General features: G+C 42.1%; 1 protein-coding gene across 6 annotated transcripts in view; it reads left to right on the forward strand.

The window, feature by feature from the left end:
* Window positions 1–19,522, forward strand: part of oxr1a (oxidation resistance 1a) — a 231,306-nt gene that overhangs the window by 175,284 nt on the left and 36,500 nt on the right. For all 6 annotated transcript variants that reach the window (XM_034103503.2, XM_034103502.2, XM_034103507.2 and 3 more), the window contains 3 exons: window positions 2,376–2,458; window positions 14,370–14,477; window positions 15,518–15,631. In XM_034103503.2, the coding sequence (XP_033959394.1) occupies window positions 2,376–2,458; window positions 14,370–14,477; window positions 15,518–15,631 (305 nt within the window). The remainder of the gene's footprint in view (window positions 1–2,375; window positions 2,459–14,369; window positions 14,478–15,517; window positions 15,632–19,522) is intronic.

Here is a 19,522-nt window from a genome sequence, read left to right on the forward strand (position 1 = left end):
TAGCAACTCAAACGCAATCATCCACAATCCACAGCCCCAGTTTCTATTGTCCCACTGAAAGTAATCATCCTGCCAAGGTTTTCATTTGGATGCTGAATAATTGATTCGGCACACGCCCACAGTTTGTGCAGCCATTGCGTTCCTTCACATCACAAATCCTACCCAAGATTTCATAGTGCATAGGGTTATTTGATGCACTAGCTGGGCAGAGTCGACAGAATCTATAACTATTCTAATAACTCAGAGATAACGCCACAATATTGAATGAATGGTAATAAATCTGGATATGACTATTGGTTCTATTTTGAGAAAATACACAAAAGAATATTGAGAAAGTAGCCCAAGCACAGTTAGACCCAATTCTGACAGATTGCATGATAATTAGACATAATCTTAACTTCAGTCACCCTGAAGTGAGTAGAAGCAGGCGGCAGCATGATTAGCTATTCACTAACAAGCAGCAATATTATATTAATAATGCCCGAAGAACAAATGTAAAGCCATAGAAACCAATTCCAATTATATGCTTCGAAAACCTGATTCAGAAATAATTGGAAGTCCTATTTTAAGCTCCCGCACCAAATATAATAATAGCTTTTTTTTATAGGATACAAGTCTTTTTATAAGAGGCCCTATTATGTCTTTTGGGGTTTTCCCTTTCCTGTAGTGGGTTTTAAAGGTTTGTGTTCATGTTAATGGTCTGCAAAGGCTAACATCCCAATCATCAATATGTAACACATCGTGCTAATAATGGCTAGCGCTCCTATGCACGTTCTTTTTCTGCGGATTATACATGATCAGAGCTGATAGCTAGGTCCCTTGGGTATTAGTCATATTGCCACACAGCCCCCAGATCTTTAACAGTAAAACAATATTCTGAGTCAAAAGCCTTACAAATGTGCACTGAAAATGTTCAAACGACAGGAACATACAGAAGGATTGGGCGTGTCTCAGCTCATTTGACAACATCCGTAGTAAATCGATATTTGTAAGACCATCCCAGCAGTATCGTCCTCACTACAGTGATATCCACACCTGAAGCAACTCTGATTACCCCTCCCCTCTCGATTTCTGCCAGGCAGTCCTGAGCCCCGGAAATAGCAACACTCGTGTATGACTCATGTTGGAGCTCTCCGAGATACCTGATGAGAAAGACAATAACAAAGGGACTCATTAGTCTTGTGCATCACCACCTTCAAAAGAAAACCGTTTAAGTGAGACATCTGAGGCCACGGCTTCAACATCTGTCGAACATAAATCCTTCACCTAAACTCAAATACCTCCTCCGATCAAATCCTTCCTTGGCCCCCACACCCTACACCTCTAACCAACTGGTCTTGTACATTGTTTTTCAAGACCCCTCGCACATGCTCCTTGTTTTCAGCCCTGAGTCAAAGACCAGGATCTCAAGATCTTCCCCCTTCCCAAGAGTACCCTTCCAGTCTCTTTCATCTCCCATCCTATCTTTTGCTTCTGGCCTTCATCTAGTTGCTTCGATATTCCATCCACCCTCTTGCCTTCATCTCCATACATTCTCCCAGCCTCGCCCAGCCCCCCATCTTCTTCATTCACCTTCCTCCATCGTCATCTGTCAACATCCACCCTGTTTAAGTTATCCTCTGTCCCCCACAAAGCCCATTATTTCCCATATTTATTTTACTCAGATAAAATATGAATGCTATGACTTCCTAGATTCTCCCAACTATCTATCCTGGACCTTTGTTCTCCGCCCCTTCTCCTGCCTTCGTTCCCTTTTAAGTCCTTCCTTCAAAAGTAGTTAATTCTGAGTTTCTTGATGCCTAAACAATTAGAGCTACCACTCCAACTCCACATCTCCACTCTCTACTACCCAATACTACTTTCCCCCATTAGCCAACCAACACATAGAACTGAACCCTCCATTCGCCCCCCCCCCCCCCTTTCCTGCTTCTCAGTTATTAGCTTTAGCACCCCCCCGCTTCCCAATTGAATCCGTCCTCCTCCTCCTCCTCTCGGGCTGGCTCCCAGAGCGGCTGTGCCCTGATGGAGGTCAGCCTTGTCTCTGTCTGCCGTGAGACAACAGGGGGAGGAAGGCAAGGTGAACGGCTCTCAACGGCTGTCATTGCGCTGTAAGGAGGAAGCAGGGGGAGAGAGAGAAGGACTGTGAGATGTAGGGAGAGCGAGGGCAGCAGGGTAGGAGCAGAGCGAGAGAGAGGGAGAGCAAGGGAGAGAGAAATTGGTCCGGCGCACACAGCTCACATCGCTGGCTGGCTGGCTGGCTCGCACACTGTTGACGAATGAGCTGTCTACCCACGGGGCTGGGAAACGGCAGCTTGTGACAAGCTGGGGAGAGAGGAACATGAATGTAATGCGTACCTTGCCTCGCTTGCTTTCAGATACCGGCCAGAAGAAGACTCCAGAGAAGAAGGATGGGAGGCGCATGTCGTTCCAGAGACCCAAAGGGTCCATTGAATATTCTGTGAGTACGGCGCAAGCCACTAAGCTGTTTCTGTGTAATTGTCTTCATGTGTTTCTAATGCTTTTCTGCTACTGCGCTGCTGCTGCTGCTGCGCTGCTGCTGGTGGTGCTGCTGCTGCTGCTGCTGCTGGTGGTGCTGCTGCTGCTGCTGCTGCTGCTGCTGGTGCTGCTGCTGGTGCTTCTCTAGCTCCAGTAATAGTCTAGCTGTTGTTGTTGTGAAGACACCGTGTCCGACCATGCTTGGTAGCTCATTAGCGAGGGGGAGAAGCATTTTGTGGATTTTGCCAGTCTAACACGTGTACCTCTTCCTCCCAGTGTTTACATGAGGAGGACCCTGTGTTTGTGTGCATGCAAGGTAGTTCATAGAAAGCTTATGGAAATAATGCATCCTCTCTTCAAGAGACACTGTGCATTAGTATAAGACTCAGCTTCATTTAGCATGTTAACATATAAGAAGGAGAGAGGAACTGTAGCAGCTCCGTATGTCTCCTCACGCTGGATCAGATCAGGACAGACGGGCAGGAGTGCTGGCACACAGTGTGTTTGTTTGCCTTTCCTTCTCTGAGCCACGTATAGGAGAGCATTCCACCACAGTGCTCGCCGTGCTCGCGAATGACCTTCCAACTGCGTTGTCATTTCTATTGATTTAGCTGTTGTGTTGGAGAAGGGGGGAACTGGGGTGAGGCGATTGAGAGGGAGAGAGAACGAGAGATAGGGCATTGGTTCCCTAGCGGGAGCTGAAAATGGAGCCTGTCTCTGCTTCGCCTGCTTGTGTTCTTCAAATGACCCTCAAATCCAGCTGCAGCAGTCAGACTGCTTTCCTTCGCCTCTCTCTCCGTGGCAACAGTGGGGAGTGGGATTGCTGTGGCTCATCTCTGTCTGTCTGTCTGTCTGTCTGTCTGTCAGTCAGTCTGTCTGTCTGCTGGAAAGAGAGGTGAAGGGAGAGGACAGAGGAAGGGACAGCAGTGACATTCCACTCCTTTTATTCCAAACTCCAGGAAACACTGAAGGCTTCTCTGTTATCGCCTCAGCAACATAGACATCACCTCCACGTCCCCCGCCCCCCCAAGCTGTCAGTCATCCCAGACCTGCTGATTGACAAGGTTCTTGTTTACCTGACCTGGGCTTGAACAGATAAAACCGTTACCACAGACATTTGTCAGAGTCAAAGCACTGTGTCATGGCCTTGATATGACCTGATACAGCAAAAAGTCAGCAGGATGGACAGAAACGCTGAAGTTTATGAAAAACAGGGAAGAATTCTATTGTTAAAAATGGGGAAAAGATTCACATCTCAATCACACAGCATCCCATACTGTTCCTGTCAGCCATAATTCTTCCTCGCTCTTTCCTCCACTAGTTTGATGGATGGATCGAGCACTGCCAATGATTGTCTCCTGTAGCCTGACGTGCTACAGCAACACGTAGCGAGGAGGCTTGAGGCCGTGAGAGACACATGGTCGCCACTGTCCCAGTGATTGAGAAGTGGCTTTATCTTAAACTCATCTCCCATGCCAGGGGACGGCCGGCGATGTTTCCTTATTTCTCTCTCCAGCAGTTTTAATCTATCGCCCAGCGCCCACAGGAAATCAATACAATCTCCCTCCCCCTTCTCACCCCTCTACCACACACAGGCTTCTTTCTCTCTCCCTTTTTTTTTCTTTTTCTCGAAAACGAGAAATAACCTGAGCAGCTGCAACCCATCTGCCTAGACACTGATAACGCCAGTTCATTCAGCAGAGTCCAGCTATTGGCTGACCTGCATCCAATTAAAGAAGTGTTTGAAGACTGTGGGAACAACGGAGATAGATGAGGAGACAGAAAGATGAAGACAGAGAGAGCCAAAGAGCGGCACAGAGGTGAGCCACGTCCTCCCACCGACAGACTGAGAGGACGGACAATCAAAGTCAAACTAAATGAAGAACTGAGAGTGAAGGCCACACAGGTTTATCTACAAACCAGGGACAGAGACACTTCAGTTGTAACTCTGGGGATCCACAGGGTGTTTTGACTAGAAGATACCTGTCAAGGGAATATCCGGTCTATTAAAACTTGTGTTTCTGTACGGCTTCTCTAGGACATTGTTGCTTTCTGTTTCATAGCTTGGGCTATCATTTTGGTAGGTCTTATTTAAGGCCTGATCTTAGTGGCCCTGGGATCGGAAGACACTGACCATAGAATGCCAGAATCCCCAGCCACCTCTCGACTGCTTGCTATATAACAAGGCATCTACTCTATGCCCACGAGTAACGGTAGTCAGTTTGTTTTTATGGCCAAAACCAGAAAGATGACCTCTACATCGAAAAAATTGAATTGTTAAAAATATGTTATTTCTAGGGCTGACGTGATAATAATAATAATAGATGAAATTTGTATAGCGCCTTTCAAGGTACCCAAGGCCGCTTTACATGGTGAACAAACAAACAAACAAAAGGGACAAATAATAAAGTAAAAAATGAATTAAATAGCAGTAGGATAACGTAATGATAACGTATTCTTTTCATTATTACATTGAATGATAAAAAAAAAAAACAATATTAAAAATGCAAATAAAGAAAATACGGCAGATCAACAAATTGGTTTCCTTTTAAGGAAAACCTTTTTATCTTAGTAAAGTTGTCTCAATTTGTGTCAACACATTTAGTGCCATTTCACATTCCAGACATTTCAAGGCTTCAGACTGCCATTTCACAAATGTCCCGATGTCAACCATACAAAAGCCTCATGCAGAGAGTTATGTCTCGATGTTTTTTAAAATCTAATTTCTCAGGGAATTATTTCAGCCCTGTTTGAGTCATGTTTAATTTTTGGCTCGACCCTCCCTACCCACAGTCTGTTTTCAGTCCTTTGCAGTGCTCTCAGCAGAACTGGCACGGCAAAGCTCTCATTACAATTTGTATAGTCAAGCAAGAGTGCCGATTTAGGGGAAAGTCTGGATTCCTGTTGAAGGCCTGAAAGAAAGGAAAAGGTTGTCAGCATTCATGATGTTATCATTCTGGCCCACAACATGATCAGTCAGATTGCATTATCAACTATGTGTGTTCTCGCAAGTTGTGGTAAAACAGTGGCCATGGCACTCAGTCAATTGCCGTAAACTGCGTATTCCCTATGACAACATGTAGGTTGGGATATCAACCACCAGATTCATGGCGATTAAATTTTTTAAAGCCATTCATGATGTCCAGAGGATGAACCCTAATGACTTTGGGAATCCACTGACTTCCTGTAGCGCCACCAGCAGGTCAAGGCTGTCACTTGTCTTGTGTTATGTCTAATTTCCTACCGGATAGATCTGTTTACACATTCATGGTTCCCAGAGGATGCATCTTGAAGACTGTAGTGAGCCCCATTGACAGTTCTTTTAGCAAAACCCTCAGGATGGCATTTGTTTTATTTTATGTCAATTACATTTAAATGTATCGGATAATTTGGTACAGAGATCAAAACATTTATTAGGATGCATTGTAATAAATGACTGCCAATAATGTCTCGTGAAGTGCCATCATCACAACACATTACTGTATAATGCAAAAACGTGCAAAACCAAGGGTGTTACCGCCAGCTTTATTTTATGGTAATCAGCAAATGTTGGTGAACATGCAAACCTACTTAACACCAGAATGTTAGCATTGTCATTTCAAGCATGTTAGCATACTAAAAGAATAAATTGCCTCCCAAGATAGCTGTGCCCAAGAACAGCCTCACAGCACGGCTAAAACCCCCCTGTGTGTGATATACACATGATCCGGATGTGTCATCATCTCAGCAGATGTGAAGACGATCTCTCACTGTCACCAGTCTGCAGGTTAAATGGATATCTGCTGTGCTTAGAGGAAAACTGTTGGCAACAGAGGCCTCGCATTGACATTAGATGAGTCATATGTCGAGTGCCAGGTGTGTGTGTTCACAGAGAGAGAGACACTCACCTTTTAACTCCACAGCCTCCTGACAATCAGTCACTCTTGATTGCATTATTCACTGCTGGGTGGGAGAGGAGATCCCACAGTCTCAGCTCCTTCACAGCTCCCTGTCTGAGAGTAGGAGAACTAGTCAAATGGATGATGGAGAAATGATGGGAGCGGTGTGTGGATGGTGACGTTGGGATAGATTGGGGGAGGGGGGGGTAGAGGGGAGTGTGTGAGGAGGAGATGGAGACGGATGGAGAGTGGGTAGCTGGATGGGCACAAGAGCAGACTAATATATGGAGCCTGTGATTCTTTTTTTAAATGAACCAAAGGGGAAAGCCACAGATATAATACATTGTGTCTTTTCATATTGAAGAATGTATCGCTGTGCTTCTAATGTGAGGCATGTTTCCATGCTTTGATGTTCTCATACTGCCTGTGCTGCAGCACCTCTTTTCACCCTCTGTCTGAAACCAGAGCCTAGTTCGCTCTGATTGTTTTGCTGGCTCTGTTGTGATTGGTCAGACGTTTACAGATGAGTTGGAAATGTCCCGCCCCTAAGCCTATCGAGCGCATGTATGTGTTGGAGCACTAGCCAATAGAAGTGCGAGTGTTCAATAGTAATGTCAATATGTAACTTTATGGTCATGTAGATTCAGATAAAGTTTAGGTTTGCTGAAATATTTGTTAGTGTTACACCAATAAGCCTTGAAGAAAGAAGAGTGCTTGACTTGGGCACAAGAGGGGTTCAAGTCCCTGAACGCAACAATCAGTGTGTGGAGTGTGGACTTTTACTTTGATAGGTGCCAGTTTGCCTCCTGCCAAGGTTGTGTTTTGGCAATGCTCCCCCAGGTTGTATATGTGCTGCCCACTGCTCTCAATACTACAATTAGACTCGGTTTTACTCCGTGTAACATGTGAGTTTATTCAATTCAAGTTCATTCCATTCTAACCCTGTTTTTTTATCTATAAGATTTTACCATTTCTTAATATTCTTGATTCTTTGTGATCTAAGACCAGGTTGGTGCCTGACACGAGGAGGGATCGGTTATAGCTTGAGAGTGAGACAGCACACTTGTTCGGTGCCCTCTTGAAAAGGACAGAATGATGCGACTATCCCCCCATCACTAATAGAGCGTCTAAATGTAGGCCTGCCAATGATCAGCAAGGGTGTAGTTGCACACAATACACATGCCATTAGGGTAGTAACGACAAAGTCGCCATGGCAACTGTCATGCTAAAGCCAAGATTCCTCCGTCATTATAAAATGAGGAGCGATGGCTGCTTTGATATGGCATTATGGGTGATTAAACCGTACACTGTTGGGTTTTATTGCCAGTGTGATGACAACACAGTCATTGGGTTAATTATAGTTTCCCTTTTTTTCTTTCATTGCCTTCTTTTGCCTTTTTCATTGAGAGTCTGTGATGCTCTCAGTACAGAGAACCGCCTCTACATAAGAGTGCTGATCCGCCTACACCTGTGAATGGTTACCTTTTTAAAGGGGCCCCATTATAAGCGCAGGTGTTATATAGTGACGTCACTATGTCATGGAATTAAACAAAGGAGGCGTTTCAGGCAGGGCTAGTCTGTGGAGAGAAATTCCCTCTGGTGGGAACTTTGCACACTCTTTACACACACACAGACCTATCTAACATACTACAGGAAAGGGACAACCCACAAGCATAACAGACACAACACATCTCTGCTTTGATCCGGATTGTGATTACTTTCTCTTTCCCTCCCTCCCTTCCTCCCTCATTCTTCTGTCAATGTGTCAATACTAGGTCTTTATCAGTGGGTCACATTCACATGTCCCCTGTCCTCTGCCTCTTAATTGAGTTAGAGATAGCTCCTCTTGCAGTACGATCAATGGTGTCATTTTATTGTTGCCTCGGTGCTTCTGTGAAGTACTTGTGTTGTTGACATCACTTGAACATGTAGATGAAGTCAGTAATTAAGCTTAAAAGTCCAACTTCAATGATAATATTATTGCACCGCCCTTTAGTGCCAAGACCAGCCCACCACCTGTCTTTGCCAATGTTTATCTCATTGAACGGCTGATATTCTCACCCATATTGGTTGAGCTCCTGATACATGAGTTACGGATCAGCTGTTTGATACAAGAGCTATCAGCCGGCAATGCTTGTAGGCAAAGCTTTAAAATATCTGGTTTGAGAGAAAATAGTAAAGTTTTTGTCGGTAAAAGCCAGTTATTATTCGACCTTGTATTGCAGAATGCTACAGAATAGGGTTTAAAAACAGTGCTTTAGCAGCTGCGAATGTCCTGCAGACCTGAATGTCCTATAGGCCGGCCTTGTGCTGAGCAACAGAGGAGCTATAAAGCTAAAAATAAATAGTTCATGGATGAGGCGGTAACAAATAGCACCTAGGGAGAATCAATGCCCTGCTCTGAAGCCGCCTGGATGAAAGGAGCCCTTTTCATTATTAACTCCTTGAGTACCTAACGAAAAGAAAGGGAAAACTCCTGTTATCGCTTTGAAGACTTTACGTTTCAACATTTTATGAATTCCCCAATCATAAATGGCCAGTATTGTACCAAGGACGTCAAACAAACACAAAAACTAAACGGAGGATTGTAAATCCTTTTTCAGATTGGATGGCAGATAGTCGGTTTTGACATCCTACACTCATGTTTTTAATGTTTAAGCTATACTTTGAAGATATTATTCTCCTTTGTATGGCTACGTTGTAAACAAATGATGAATGCGTGCCATTGTAGGGCACAGAGCCACTCTGGGTCCATGACTGTGACTTTGACGAAAGAATATTTATCATGCGGTACAGACAGTACGACTCACTTTACACAGCGAATGAGATGACGCATCATGAAGGACCTTGACGTCTCAGAGCAGTTGTGGACAGCACAGTGAAGTAGAGTTACATCTTACTTGCTGTGTTTTTGTGCTAGATTGTAGTCACTATAAGAGCTTGCCTATGGGAGAGGTGTTTTTTTCCACTGTGCTGCCTTGACTTTTACTTGATTTGACTCGCTAAAATCCAAACAAATCGGAGATCAGTGAGTGTGTTGACATGAGAACTAGTACCCCTGTTTTCGACTCTTATCTTGGGATGTGACACTTGCATGTAACCTGTTTTCTCTGCTCCTTCTTTCCTTCATTCAAACAGTATCCAGGTTTGAATGATGTGTACATGCATGTCTTTAACTCCTTAACATCTAAGCTACCATCTTATTTTTATAAACCAAGTTTCCTGCGGAGTTTCCCAGTATTTGCCGTGTTAAGCTTCCCAACCGCATAAAAATCAGCAGCTAACGTCAAGCTAGCGTGTAGTGACAAACTACAAATTTGCTTTTAAACAAATGAGGTTTACAGACTTTTGTCTCTTCCTAGATAATATCTAGGAAAACCACAAAGAGGAAACATAATTGCAGCAATAATATTATTATAACTGCAATTATGTTTCCTCTTTGTGGTTTTCTGATAACAAATAAATGTTGATAGTGTATTCACGTGGCTGGAATTGGTCAGCTGATCACATGACTCGTACTACATGTTAGACATAATGCTATTTAAAGCAGACAAAATAATGTTCTTTATTACTGGTGACTATTTACGTTCATTTGTAAACCCGACAGCCCCGAGCTTTGTCCATGTCTTCACTGCCTTGGTTGCTGTGCAACCTTCATTTAACTTCATCTGAATGTTGATGGAATTATTGAATTAAATCTGTCCCGAGGAACAAGCAGTGAAGATTTAAAGGTATCAGATAGCATTCTGAGATATGAAGGATGCCTTCTAATGTGATATGTTCCTACAAACTGATACAATTAACATTTAATCTAGCAGGACAATTTAATCATCTTAACAAACTGCTGTTATTGTATATCTCCACTTGGACCCTTCAAGGAGATCTGTCTGTGAACAGCGAGATAACAGACTTAAGGATTTACAGGCGGTCCAAGTGTGATTCATTGTGCAATTGTTCACACGTCACTGACCATACAAACACTGATGAATAGTAAATTAGTTTGTTTTTATTTCAAGAAGTATGGTCAAGATCACATTGAGACCTGTTCCTACAGGCGTCGCCGCCTCAAATCGCCCTTGGGACCACGGTCAAAACAGCATGATGCGCCTGTAGAGCGGGGTTGCGTGCACCACCGCTCAAATGTGATTTAACGGGAGGAAACATTTATTCAAGCAGACGTCGAGCTCTTGCCATTGCTGTGTTATTAGATAAGAAGGGATACAAATTGAGATTTAGGTTCACAAGATACTGAAAAAAAGGGAACGGTATGTCAATGGCATCTCTTGCACCAGTTGCTATTGTTCCTACGACATCTACTGGCATTGAAAGGAGTGGTGAAGCAGTGAAGCCTTTTGCTCGATTGAATTGGTTTGGGCAGCGTGACTTTGCGCTGAAATGTGAGAATATTTTACCTTTTTTAATGCGAAAACTGAAGGAAATGATATCAAGAAAGGAGCATATGTACCATAGAAACACAATGTTTTGGCTTGTTACGTGTGCCGGGTGATCGGCTCCTTGGATCGTTATTGCCCTTGTTTGAAGGATAAAGAAAAGGTTTTCCTTGTGTCCTAAATCATCTTGGTCACATCCATCTAATCCAGTTACTAGCCTAGTACAGTCAATGTCAACCTGCACTAGTTCTGCTCACTGTGAAACCTCTGCTAGTGAAGCTCCTGTCTTACTCATCCCGGCAGTCTCCCTGCCCGGTCAATACTGCACAACGCATCCCTGCTCTGCCTTGTGCATTGTTGTCAACACAAAATTGCTCACATTGCTAAGTCATGGAGACTGTAACCCAGCAGCATGACTGACCTCGGATCTGATTAGTCATATCCCCCAGAGGGTAGGGCATCCAAACCCACTATCTGGGCCTGGGTTTAGCACCTAGCACACTATAAGCCCAGGACTGTTGATCAATGACAAAGACTCAATAGTCATTTTGTCAGCCTCTGAGATTTCTTGAATAGACAGTTTTCCACTGCGTCACTACTTTTATATTGGACTTTTAAGGTACTCTTCCCCTTACTTTGTTTAATTGCCCAACAATGGAGGATTGCACTTTAAGCAAGTGACCAGCATCGGGAGACATTTCAGCTTCCAAAGTGAAAGAACTGGGCTCTTGAAGCCAGATGTTTAATCAATCAGTCAGTGTATCTGTAATGGTGACTTGTCAGCTGTGATGAGCTAACTGTTTATCATATGACTGGGTTTTCCCCGAGACGTTATATCAAAGTTATGATTCCTCCTGTTGCCTGTATTTGGTTTGCTTCAGCCAAAGCCTGATTCTGAATCCATTCATTTGGTGTTTTACCAGATAAAATAGTTAACAAGAGATTACTGCAAGATTTTCATAAGTTTGAATATCTAGCGGTTTTACTTCTTGATAGGAACCACCACCATGGACATATATAATTTTTTTAATTCGACTACTTATTTCTCTGCCATTTAAAATATGTGTTGCATATCATCCCATTGTCAGAAGCTCAAGCTAACGGGCTGAATAACACATTTGCTCGCCTTTCTGAGCCGCAGTTTCTAGGGATGATGCCATATGGCTCTGTTGTTCCTACTAAATCAATTCACTTTCTATATTTCAAAGATGAATTCCTTAGAGCTCTGTTGCAAACCAAATTCTAGCACATGCACAATTCATCTCCTAGTTTCTGAGTATGCAAAGGATTTTGTCTCTTGAAATGCGGTTTTAAACCTGTGTAATACAGTGAAATATGCAGTAGCTTCCGATGTTCCGCTTCCCAAGGATTTTCAATTGCAACCGAGAGCTTGAGTTAGTGCTTGTCAGTGATATTAACTGTAAAAACATTCACTGGCTGCTGCTAACCTCTTCTGAGTTTCTGTTCTTTCTGCTTCTTCCCCTCGATGTTGCCCTGACTATGATCCGGATCGTGTCATGTGTGACTACCTCATGTAGTGTTACCAATGTTCCAGTGTGTCTGTCCTAGTTCTCCTTTACTCTACTACCTGTCTGTGACTCTGCTCTGTGTGCTTCGGTCTGGGTGCAAGAATATCCTGGAAACAATCTGTTATGTCAAGAATTTAGAGAAACTGTCATTCCTTGGTGTTTTTCTGGGACTTTTGCACACACACACACACACACACACACACACACACACACACACACACACACACACTCAGAACCAGTCAGGCAATCCCATGACTGTTGCACTAAAACACAGTGCCATTACCCCGTCCTAATTCTAATTATACACGGCTCAGTCAGTCCTGCTTGTCTGCTTCTCTGAGGTTTTCTCCCTGAGCTAATTTCTTTCCGCGCTCCCATACGCAGGCTCTTTCAAACATGGTTGTCAGCCTTATTTGGAAGGTAGAAGCTCCCACTGGGCATGTTAGATGCTTAACTTGTTCAGACATGTGCAGCACGTCTCTGTTGTATGGATTTTAACTGGTGGAGACAAGCGAATGCACCTGGTTACTACTCTAGCTAGTAACTGCAGGGTGCAGCAGCTGAGCACAGGATGCCGTCACAACAGAACCCTGAATGATACGTGAATCATCACATATCAAGACCACTCTTTCTTCTGCCTATTTCTGCAGTGAAGATGGTTCCGGAGTTTTAAGCAACATCGTACATTTAATTGAATGAAAACCATTGTTGTTTCTTATATAGCTGGTGGATAGCTGACGATGTTTTCTGAATATTTTAATTTGGAATTGGGTCAAATTTGGTCAGAACCCAATGGGAGGGTTAATATAAGTGAACTGGATAAAAACTAAGAAATATAGGACTCTGGTTACATAGATATGCCTCTTTTATATTTTAAAAACAGCATCTTTCACTAAAAAGAATTGACAGGATAAAGACTAACAACAATATTGAGTAGGTCAGAGCTGCAAACGTTAGCCTGTAGTTACATCCAGGATCGGTTACCACACAGTGGGCAAATACCACAGGGATATGCTATAGCAGGGGTGTCACAAAAGGCCATATACAGAAAAATATACGAAGGGCTGGGCCACTCACGAGAGGTATATCGCCTCATAAGTTCAGTTATACAGTAAATTAGCTAAATCAATCAAAGGTAGGTAAATGATGCTTGTGAGTGTTGGCAGCTCATCCCTTGAAACAGAAGCTTCCGATTGATTATAATGAGGAGAAATAGGGCTTTTTTCTTATCAAGATATATTAGAAAATGTTTCCAAATGTAATTGACTGAATTTATTTGGAAAGTGGTCTTATTAACACATTAGTCCTACTGTGTAATACATTTATAGTTAAGAAGTACAATATAAGACGAGCATAGCTTTCATTTGTGGGCCATATTCCATTAAACTTTTTGAGCCGATTCAAAATGGTCCGCGGGCCGCACTTGGCCCCCGGGCGGTAGTTTGGACACCCCTGTGCTTTAGTCGTGAGAAAGAATTGTTTTGAATGACTTTCAAACCCACAAAAAAAGTAGGATGGAATGCTCCTTGGCCTTGAAAAGAACGCTTGGTTACTACTCTAGCTAGTAAGCTAATTAGCTAGTTATGCTAACAAATTACCTGTAATAATTTGAAGACCACTTCCACCTTTTCGTAGAAAACTTTGAAGGGCTTTTTGCACAATTATCTGTTGCTTTATAGCCTTAACCGTCATTCACATCATTCAAAAATAATAATTGGGAATTAATAAAAAATGTAATTGTTGCCTTAGGCTTTATACTTTAGCCGTTCTTGTTTTAAAAGCTGGGTGCAGCTATGAGTTTTCCAAGATAACACAAGACTGCTGCTGACATTCACGTCAGTTCATATTTCTGCCAGCAACATCAGCTGGGAATCTATTCCTGGTCAACAGCTGACAACTTTAATTTGCATAACATCCCAACATCTAAATATTGAGGTAGTAATTGCACAGCTTTTCTCTCTCTTTCTCTCTGTGTGTCATGTCTCCCAGTGTTCTCTATGTAGCTTCATGGAAAAATGCCCTGTACAGAATGTGGAGTGTGATTTTGTTGTCCTCTCTCTTGTTTTGTGGTCCAGGTGGAATCGCAGGACACGTTGAACAGCATTTCGCTCAAGTTTGACACCACACCCAACGAACTGGTCCAGCTGAACAAGCTGTTCTCCAGAGCAGTGGTGCCTGGCCAGGTGTGAACCACCGTGCACGCTCTCACTGATATATTCAGCTGCAACACTTCATCTCTGTCCTTCAGCAACCTCTCACCTGCACATTCTCACAAACAGCTCAATCTCTGCAAAGCTGCTTTCCACAGTTAATTATGCATTGTCTGAATTGTCTGAATCTCACAGTCACTAAACATTTTCTACAGTGCTGAAGGAATCTAGAAAAGATGGATATAAAAGCTTTTTTGGGAGACATATGTTTATATCTTCCTAATTGATCAGAGGAACTTGCTGCCTCACTGTTCACACCCCCACCACCTCCTTCCCCACTTAATTGCCTGATAATTACAGCGTCATTGCTCCCATTAGGATGCAATTCCTTGCAAAGGCCCTATTTTGTTTCTAAAAAAGGTTTAATAATATGCTTTAGAAATCTCCCAAAGATGCTTTAGTTCCGACAACATGGCACACACCCATCGTTAACTCACTGCCAGCTTTCTTTAGCTTTCATCTCTTTGTGTTTTTTCAGCAATCGACCAAAATTCTATATTTTTTCATGAGAACTCTTTAGTTCTCATGAACTAAGTAAAATCCTAAACTAAATATCTTTAGATTTTAATAATTTGTATAAGCTTTGTTGTCTATCTTCAGACATTTTATGGACTAAATGATTGATCAAATAATTGTTAAAATAATTCACATATTACTGAATAAAGAATATCATTGGTTTATGCTATCCAACATCAAAAAATCACATTTGAACACATAGACACACAACAGAAATACCTTAACTACCTTCAGTAGGTTTTAAATACATGTACCCATCACTGATAATCCTGACTATCCATCACTTTCCCTTTCTGTGTTTGTCCCTGTCAATACGTGAGAATATTCATGTGATTATCATACATTTGTTTTGTCACATTTGTGGTAAGGCTGTGTGTGTATGTGTGTGTGAGAGTGAGTCACTTTTATCTCTCCCTGTGCGTGCATGTGTGGTGTGCAAATGTGTGTTTGCACAAAGGCAGCGCCTGTGTAAATACAGACATGGATTGTGTTTGCAGGTTCTGTACGTTCCTGACCCCGAGTACGTCTCCAGTGTCGGAAGCTCCCCCTCCCTCAGTCCCATCAGCCCCCTGTCTCCCACCTCCTCAGAAGCTGATTTAGAGAAAGTGACGGTATGTTGACCTCTAATGCACAATCTCACACACTCAGAATAAAGTACATTAACACAATTATTGCCATGCTATTAGTGGTTTGAGTCTGGAAAGTATAATTTCCTGTGAGCCATTTGCAAGACCATTTGTAAAAAAGGATTTGTCAGCTTTATATATTTTTTTATTGTAAGTTCTTAAAATGAAACAAGGGTTCAAAAGTTTGTTTGTTTGTTGTTATACTCATTTTGGCCACAAGATGCTGATATAATATGTATGTGTTCTTAAAGGTGATTCTAAATTAAGCCATGTTCCATCATTTGCTGACTCATATGTGCCTTTTAGCTTATTTGAACATGGGGTAGTGGTGCACTTCAGCCTCTTGTGGCAGAAATGGGTATTACAACAACAAACACTAATTGTTCATGAAAAAAGAAAACCTCACCTGCCAAAACAGTTTTTAAAGTAGATTTAAATAAGAACAATTATCTTTATGATTATTAACATTTTCCCCCAGCATAAAAATACCATAAGGATCAGGCTTTGATCATCAGGTTTTTTAGTTTGCCTCTCAGGGCTTCTGTAGTCATGAGATCATTCACGAGAGGCAGAAAGACATAGTGTGCCAATAGCCTTCAAGGATAGGTCGGAACATAAAACTTGCCTTGTATTTCCAAGGGCAAGACAGGAAGTGATGTGTGCATACCGTCTTTCACATATAGTCAAAATCAAGGACATACGTTTTACTTCACAACACATTTTCTTCCTGTACTTCACTGAAGTAGCGGTAGAGGCCCTTCTAGTGAGACTGTGAAAGTATTTATTTGTTAACCCAGAGAACATGCATGTTTTCTCCATTGTGCCTACAAAACAGTGAAAGGAGACATCAAGATTGCATGCGAGGGAGGTTTACTGAGGTTTAGTTGACATTATGAGCCTTCATGCAAAAGCAGCAGGGATGGAAGAGTCACCCGATCAAGTTGAACAGCAAAATGTATAGGTTTTAAAAGACTTTCAATTACCCCTAATCCAAATGTGTATATTTTTGTTGTTTGGGCTCTTGGTTTGGAACTCAACTCTGGCTATATTGTAGAAATCATTATGTAGTTTGATTAGTCAAAGCAGCTAAAAATAAAACAATTATCCTGAACACTTTTACACTTTTGTTAAATTGCATTTAGAAAGCTATCCAAAAAACCTTGTTCTTCTCTTTCCCCGAGATTTCACTGCAATAATAACCTCTATTAACATCGCGTACATCCTTCATTTGGGCCATTCACAGCATTGCTTTAATAACGAATGTAATTGACTTGTATTGTTTAATAGCATTTTATAAATGTATTTCTGTCATAAGAAGGCAGCACAAAACATGCAGTTATATCCTGTATGTATTTTCATATATACCATCTACATGTCCAAAAAGACTGACCATGTGTGCGCTTCATTTATAATCGACTGCTTTTTGACTCGCATTGATGTAAGGAGGGAGAAGCAGCGCAGCATTTATGGAAACACTGCTTGGTCATTATCAATCATGAAGCTGACGTGTAAATTGCTGGAGCGTTTACAGAACAAAGTGCATGTGTGAAATGGGCTATTAGAACAACTGTCTCTGCTAATGCATGGCGCTTGTTTAGTATCCAAGCTGCTGACACCAAGTTTGGTTTGATTCATGATTGTAGTTTACATGATGATGGAGATGCATTGCATTTGTACATGTAGCCAGATGTGTTTCTGTCCACCTCAAAGTGCATGGTTTAAGAAGTGATGACGACATTCACTTTAGTGTGTTGTTTTGGGGTAGAGCTGCAAGGATAAGTCTATGGACAGAAGAATATCTACAACTATTTGAATAATTGATTTATTAAAAAGGTTCAAAGATTCAAAGGCTTTATTTGTTTTTATTATAACAGCTACAGTATAGTTTAATTGTATTATTGCAAATCTACAGTCCCAACCTCCTCCAACAGTGCCACATACTATATTTAAGACAAACTGGGAAATAAAGAAATACAATAGTGCAAGGGACATAATGGTGCCAGTAAGTTTTATTTAAAATAAACAAATATGAAATACTGGAAAATGAAATACTGTACAGTAAAATAAATACAGTACAAAAGAATATGGAGTAATGTGTGGAATAAATTAGTAAATGGCAGAAAATGCAGCTTTTAGCCTCAAATATAATGCTTTCCATGTTTTCTGTCCTATTGAAGTTAAAAACTTTGGGTTTAAGAAAAAAAATCGTAATACAAAAAATCAGCTTGAACTTTGAGACACTAGGATGTTTTTTTTGGACTATTTTCTAGACTAAACAATTTAGAATATAATAAACAGATTGATTTATAATGGTGTCGTTACATGCTGCTCTTTAGGTTTATTCCTGCTCTGATGTACGGCCAGATGTACATTACGTCACCTCTCATTTTCCATACTTATCCCACTCAGCTCGTGTCACATTAGCAATAGGAAGGATCTGCAGGTCAGAGGCATCATGTAGTTTGTGTCTGAAGTGTGTTCAGGTCTGGTCCGTCCAGCGGAACACATCCTGTCCTCACCGCTCTCACAGCAGTAGTGTAAGCCTTCTCCCTCGGGTCCTGTGTCTGCAGCATCTGAATGAGCCAATCACTAAGCGCCGCAGGAAGCCCAGTGGTCCCTTAAGAAATATGACTGTTTGCTGGTCTCCATGGAAACAGACGTCTTGTTTTGCCTCTTTTGTAAGAAAATGGATACTGCTTTCTGCATCGCCATCACTGTCACTTTGGCTCCCTCCCACCTCCAGCACTCTGCTCTCATCTCTGTCCGCTAATTTCTCCCCCACGGTTTCCAAAAGAAAAGGCCCCCGTTCATTTACTGCTTATCTATTTAGGTCATGCCTGCGAGAACGGGAGCGTACTCTGTGGCTCTCGACGGGTGAGGATCAGAGAGAGGGGCTGGGACTGCAGTGAAATTAAGCCTTTAAAAGTGATGCCGTGTATGGTATTTAGAGCAACTAATGAACATAGTGGCTCCCATTCCCAGACGAGCAGCCAGGCAGCAATTATTCCAGGCAGAGGAAGTGTGCTTGGAAGGCAGAAAGGAGAGAACGTTACCTCACCCGATGTGCCAGCTCTGTGGAGGCGTTGTGTGTGAAAGTGTCTGTATCTGTCAACTCTGCATGTTTGTGTGTCTGCCTGCACACTCCTTTCTCTTCCATACCGAAGCGAGCAGCATCCAGGTGCTGTTTGATTTTCAAACCACAGGAAGGCCCTTCATAACTCACTCGGCTTCTTTTCCTTTTTTTTACTCCAGAATCCCCGGCCTCTTTTAATTACAAGCCAATTTTGGTGCTCGCGTCTCAGTGAGGATATTATCTAAATAAATGGTTCTGGTAGGTGTGCAGTAATAGCTGGTGTAACCCTGATGAAGATGAGTGCTTTGAGGAGAAACTACTTTCAGATGCTTCTCTTTTACTTTTGGATATAAAAAGAGTTGGATCTAGCGGGAGACCTTTAAAAAAAGCTGTTAGCTGTTCAAATAGCCTGTCAAATCATCAAAGCCATTCAAACATATCAGTCACTGCAGAATACTTTGTGCGGCTATTCATTTAAATCATAAAGGAAATCATATACATTTGTTTAAACTGTGCAAGCAATCACACTGTTGTATGCTTTAGTTTTCCATAAAAATAAAAGACGTTGCGTGCGTGCGTGCGTGCGGTTTTACTCGCTACAGGGTGTACTTTGAGGGTTTTGACTCTGCAGACCGTTTACATGCAGAAAAACCTTCATAACACACAAGGGACCGGGTAATAACCGGAAAAGCATGACATGGGACATTTAATGTAAGTATTGAGAGAGGTAATAAATCAAGTGAATCGTTTTTTCTTTTTCTTACATACCTTCAAAAGTCTCATTGTCTAGTTTTTAAAAGTGC

This window comes from Pseudochaenichthys georgianus, chromosome 16 (assembly GCF_902827115.2).
Source record: "Pseudochaenichthys georgianus chromosome 16, fPseGeo1.2, whole genome shotgun sequence".
Lineage (NCBI taxonomy): Eukaryota > Metazoa > Chordata > Actinopteri > Perciformes > Channichthyidae > Pseudochaenichthys > Pseudochaenichthys georgianus.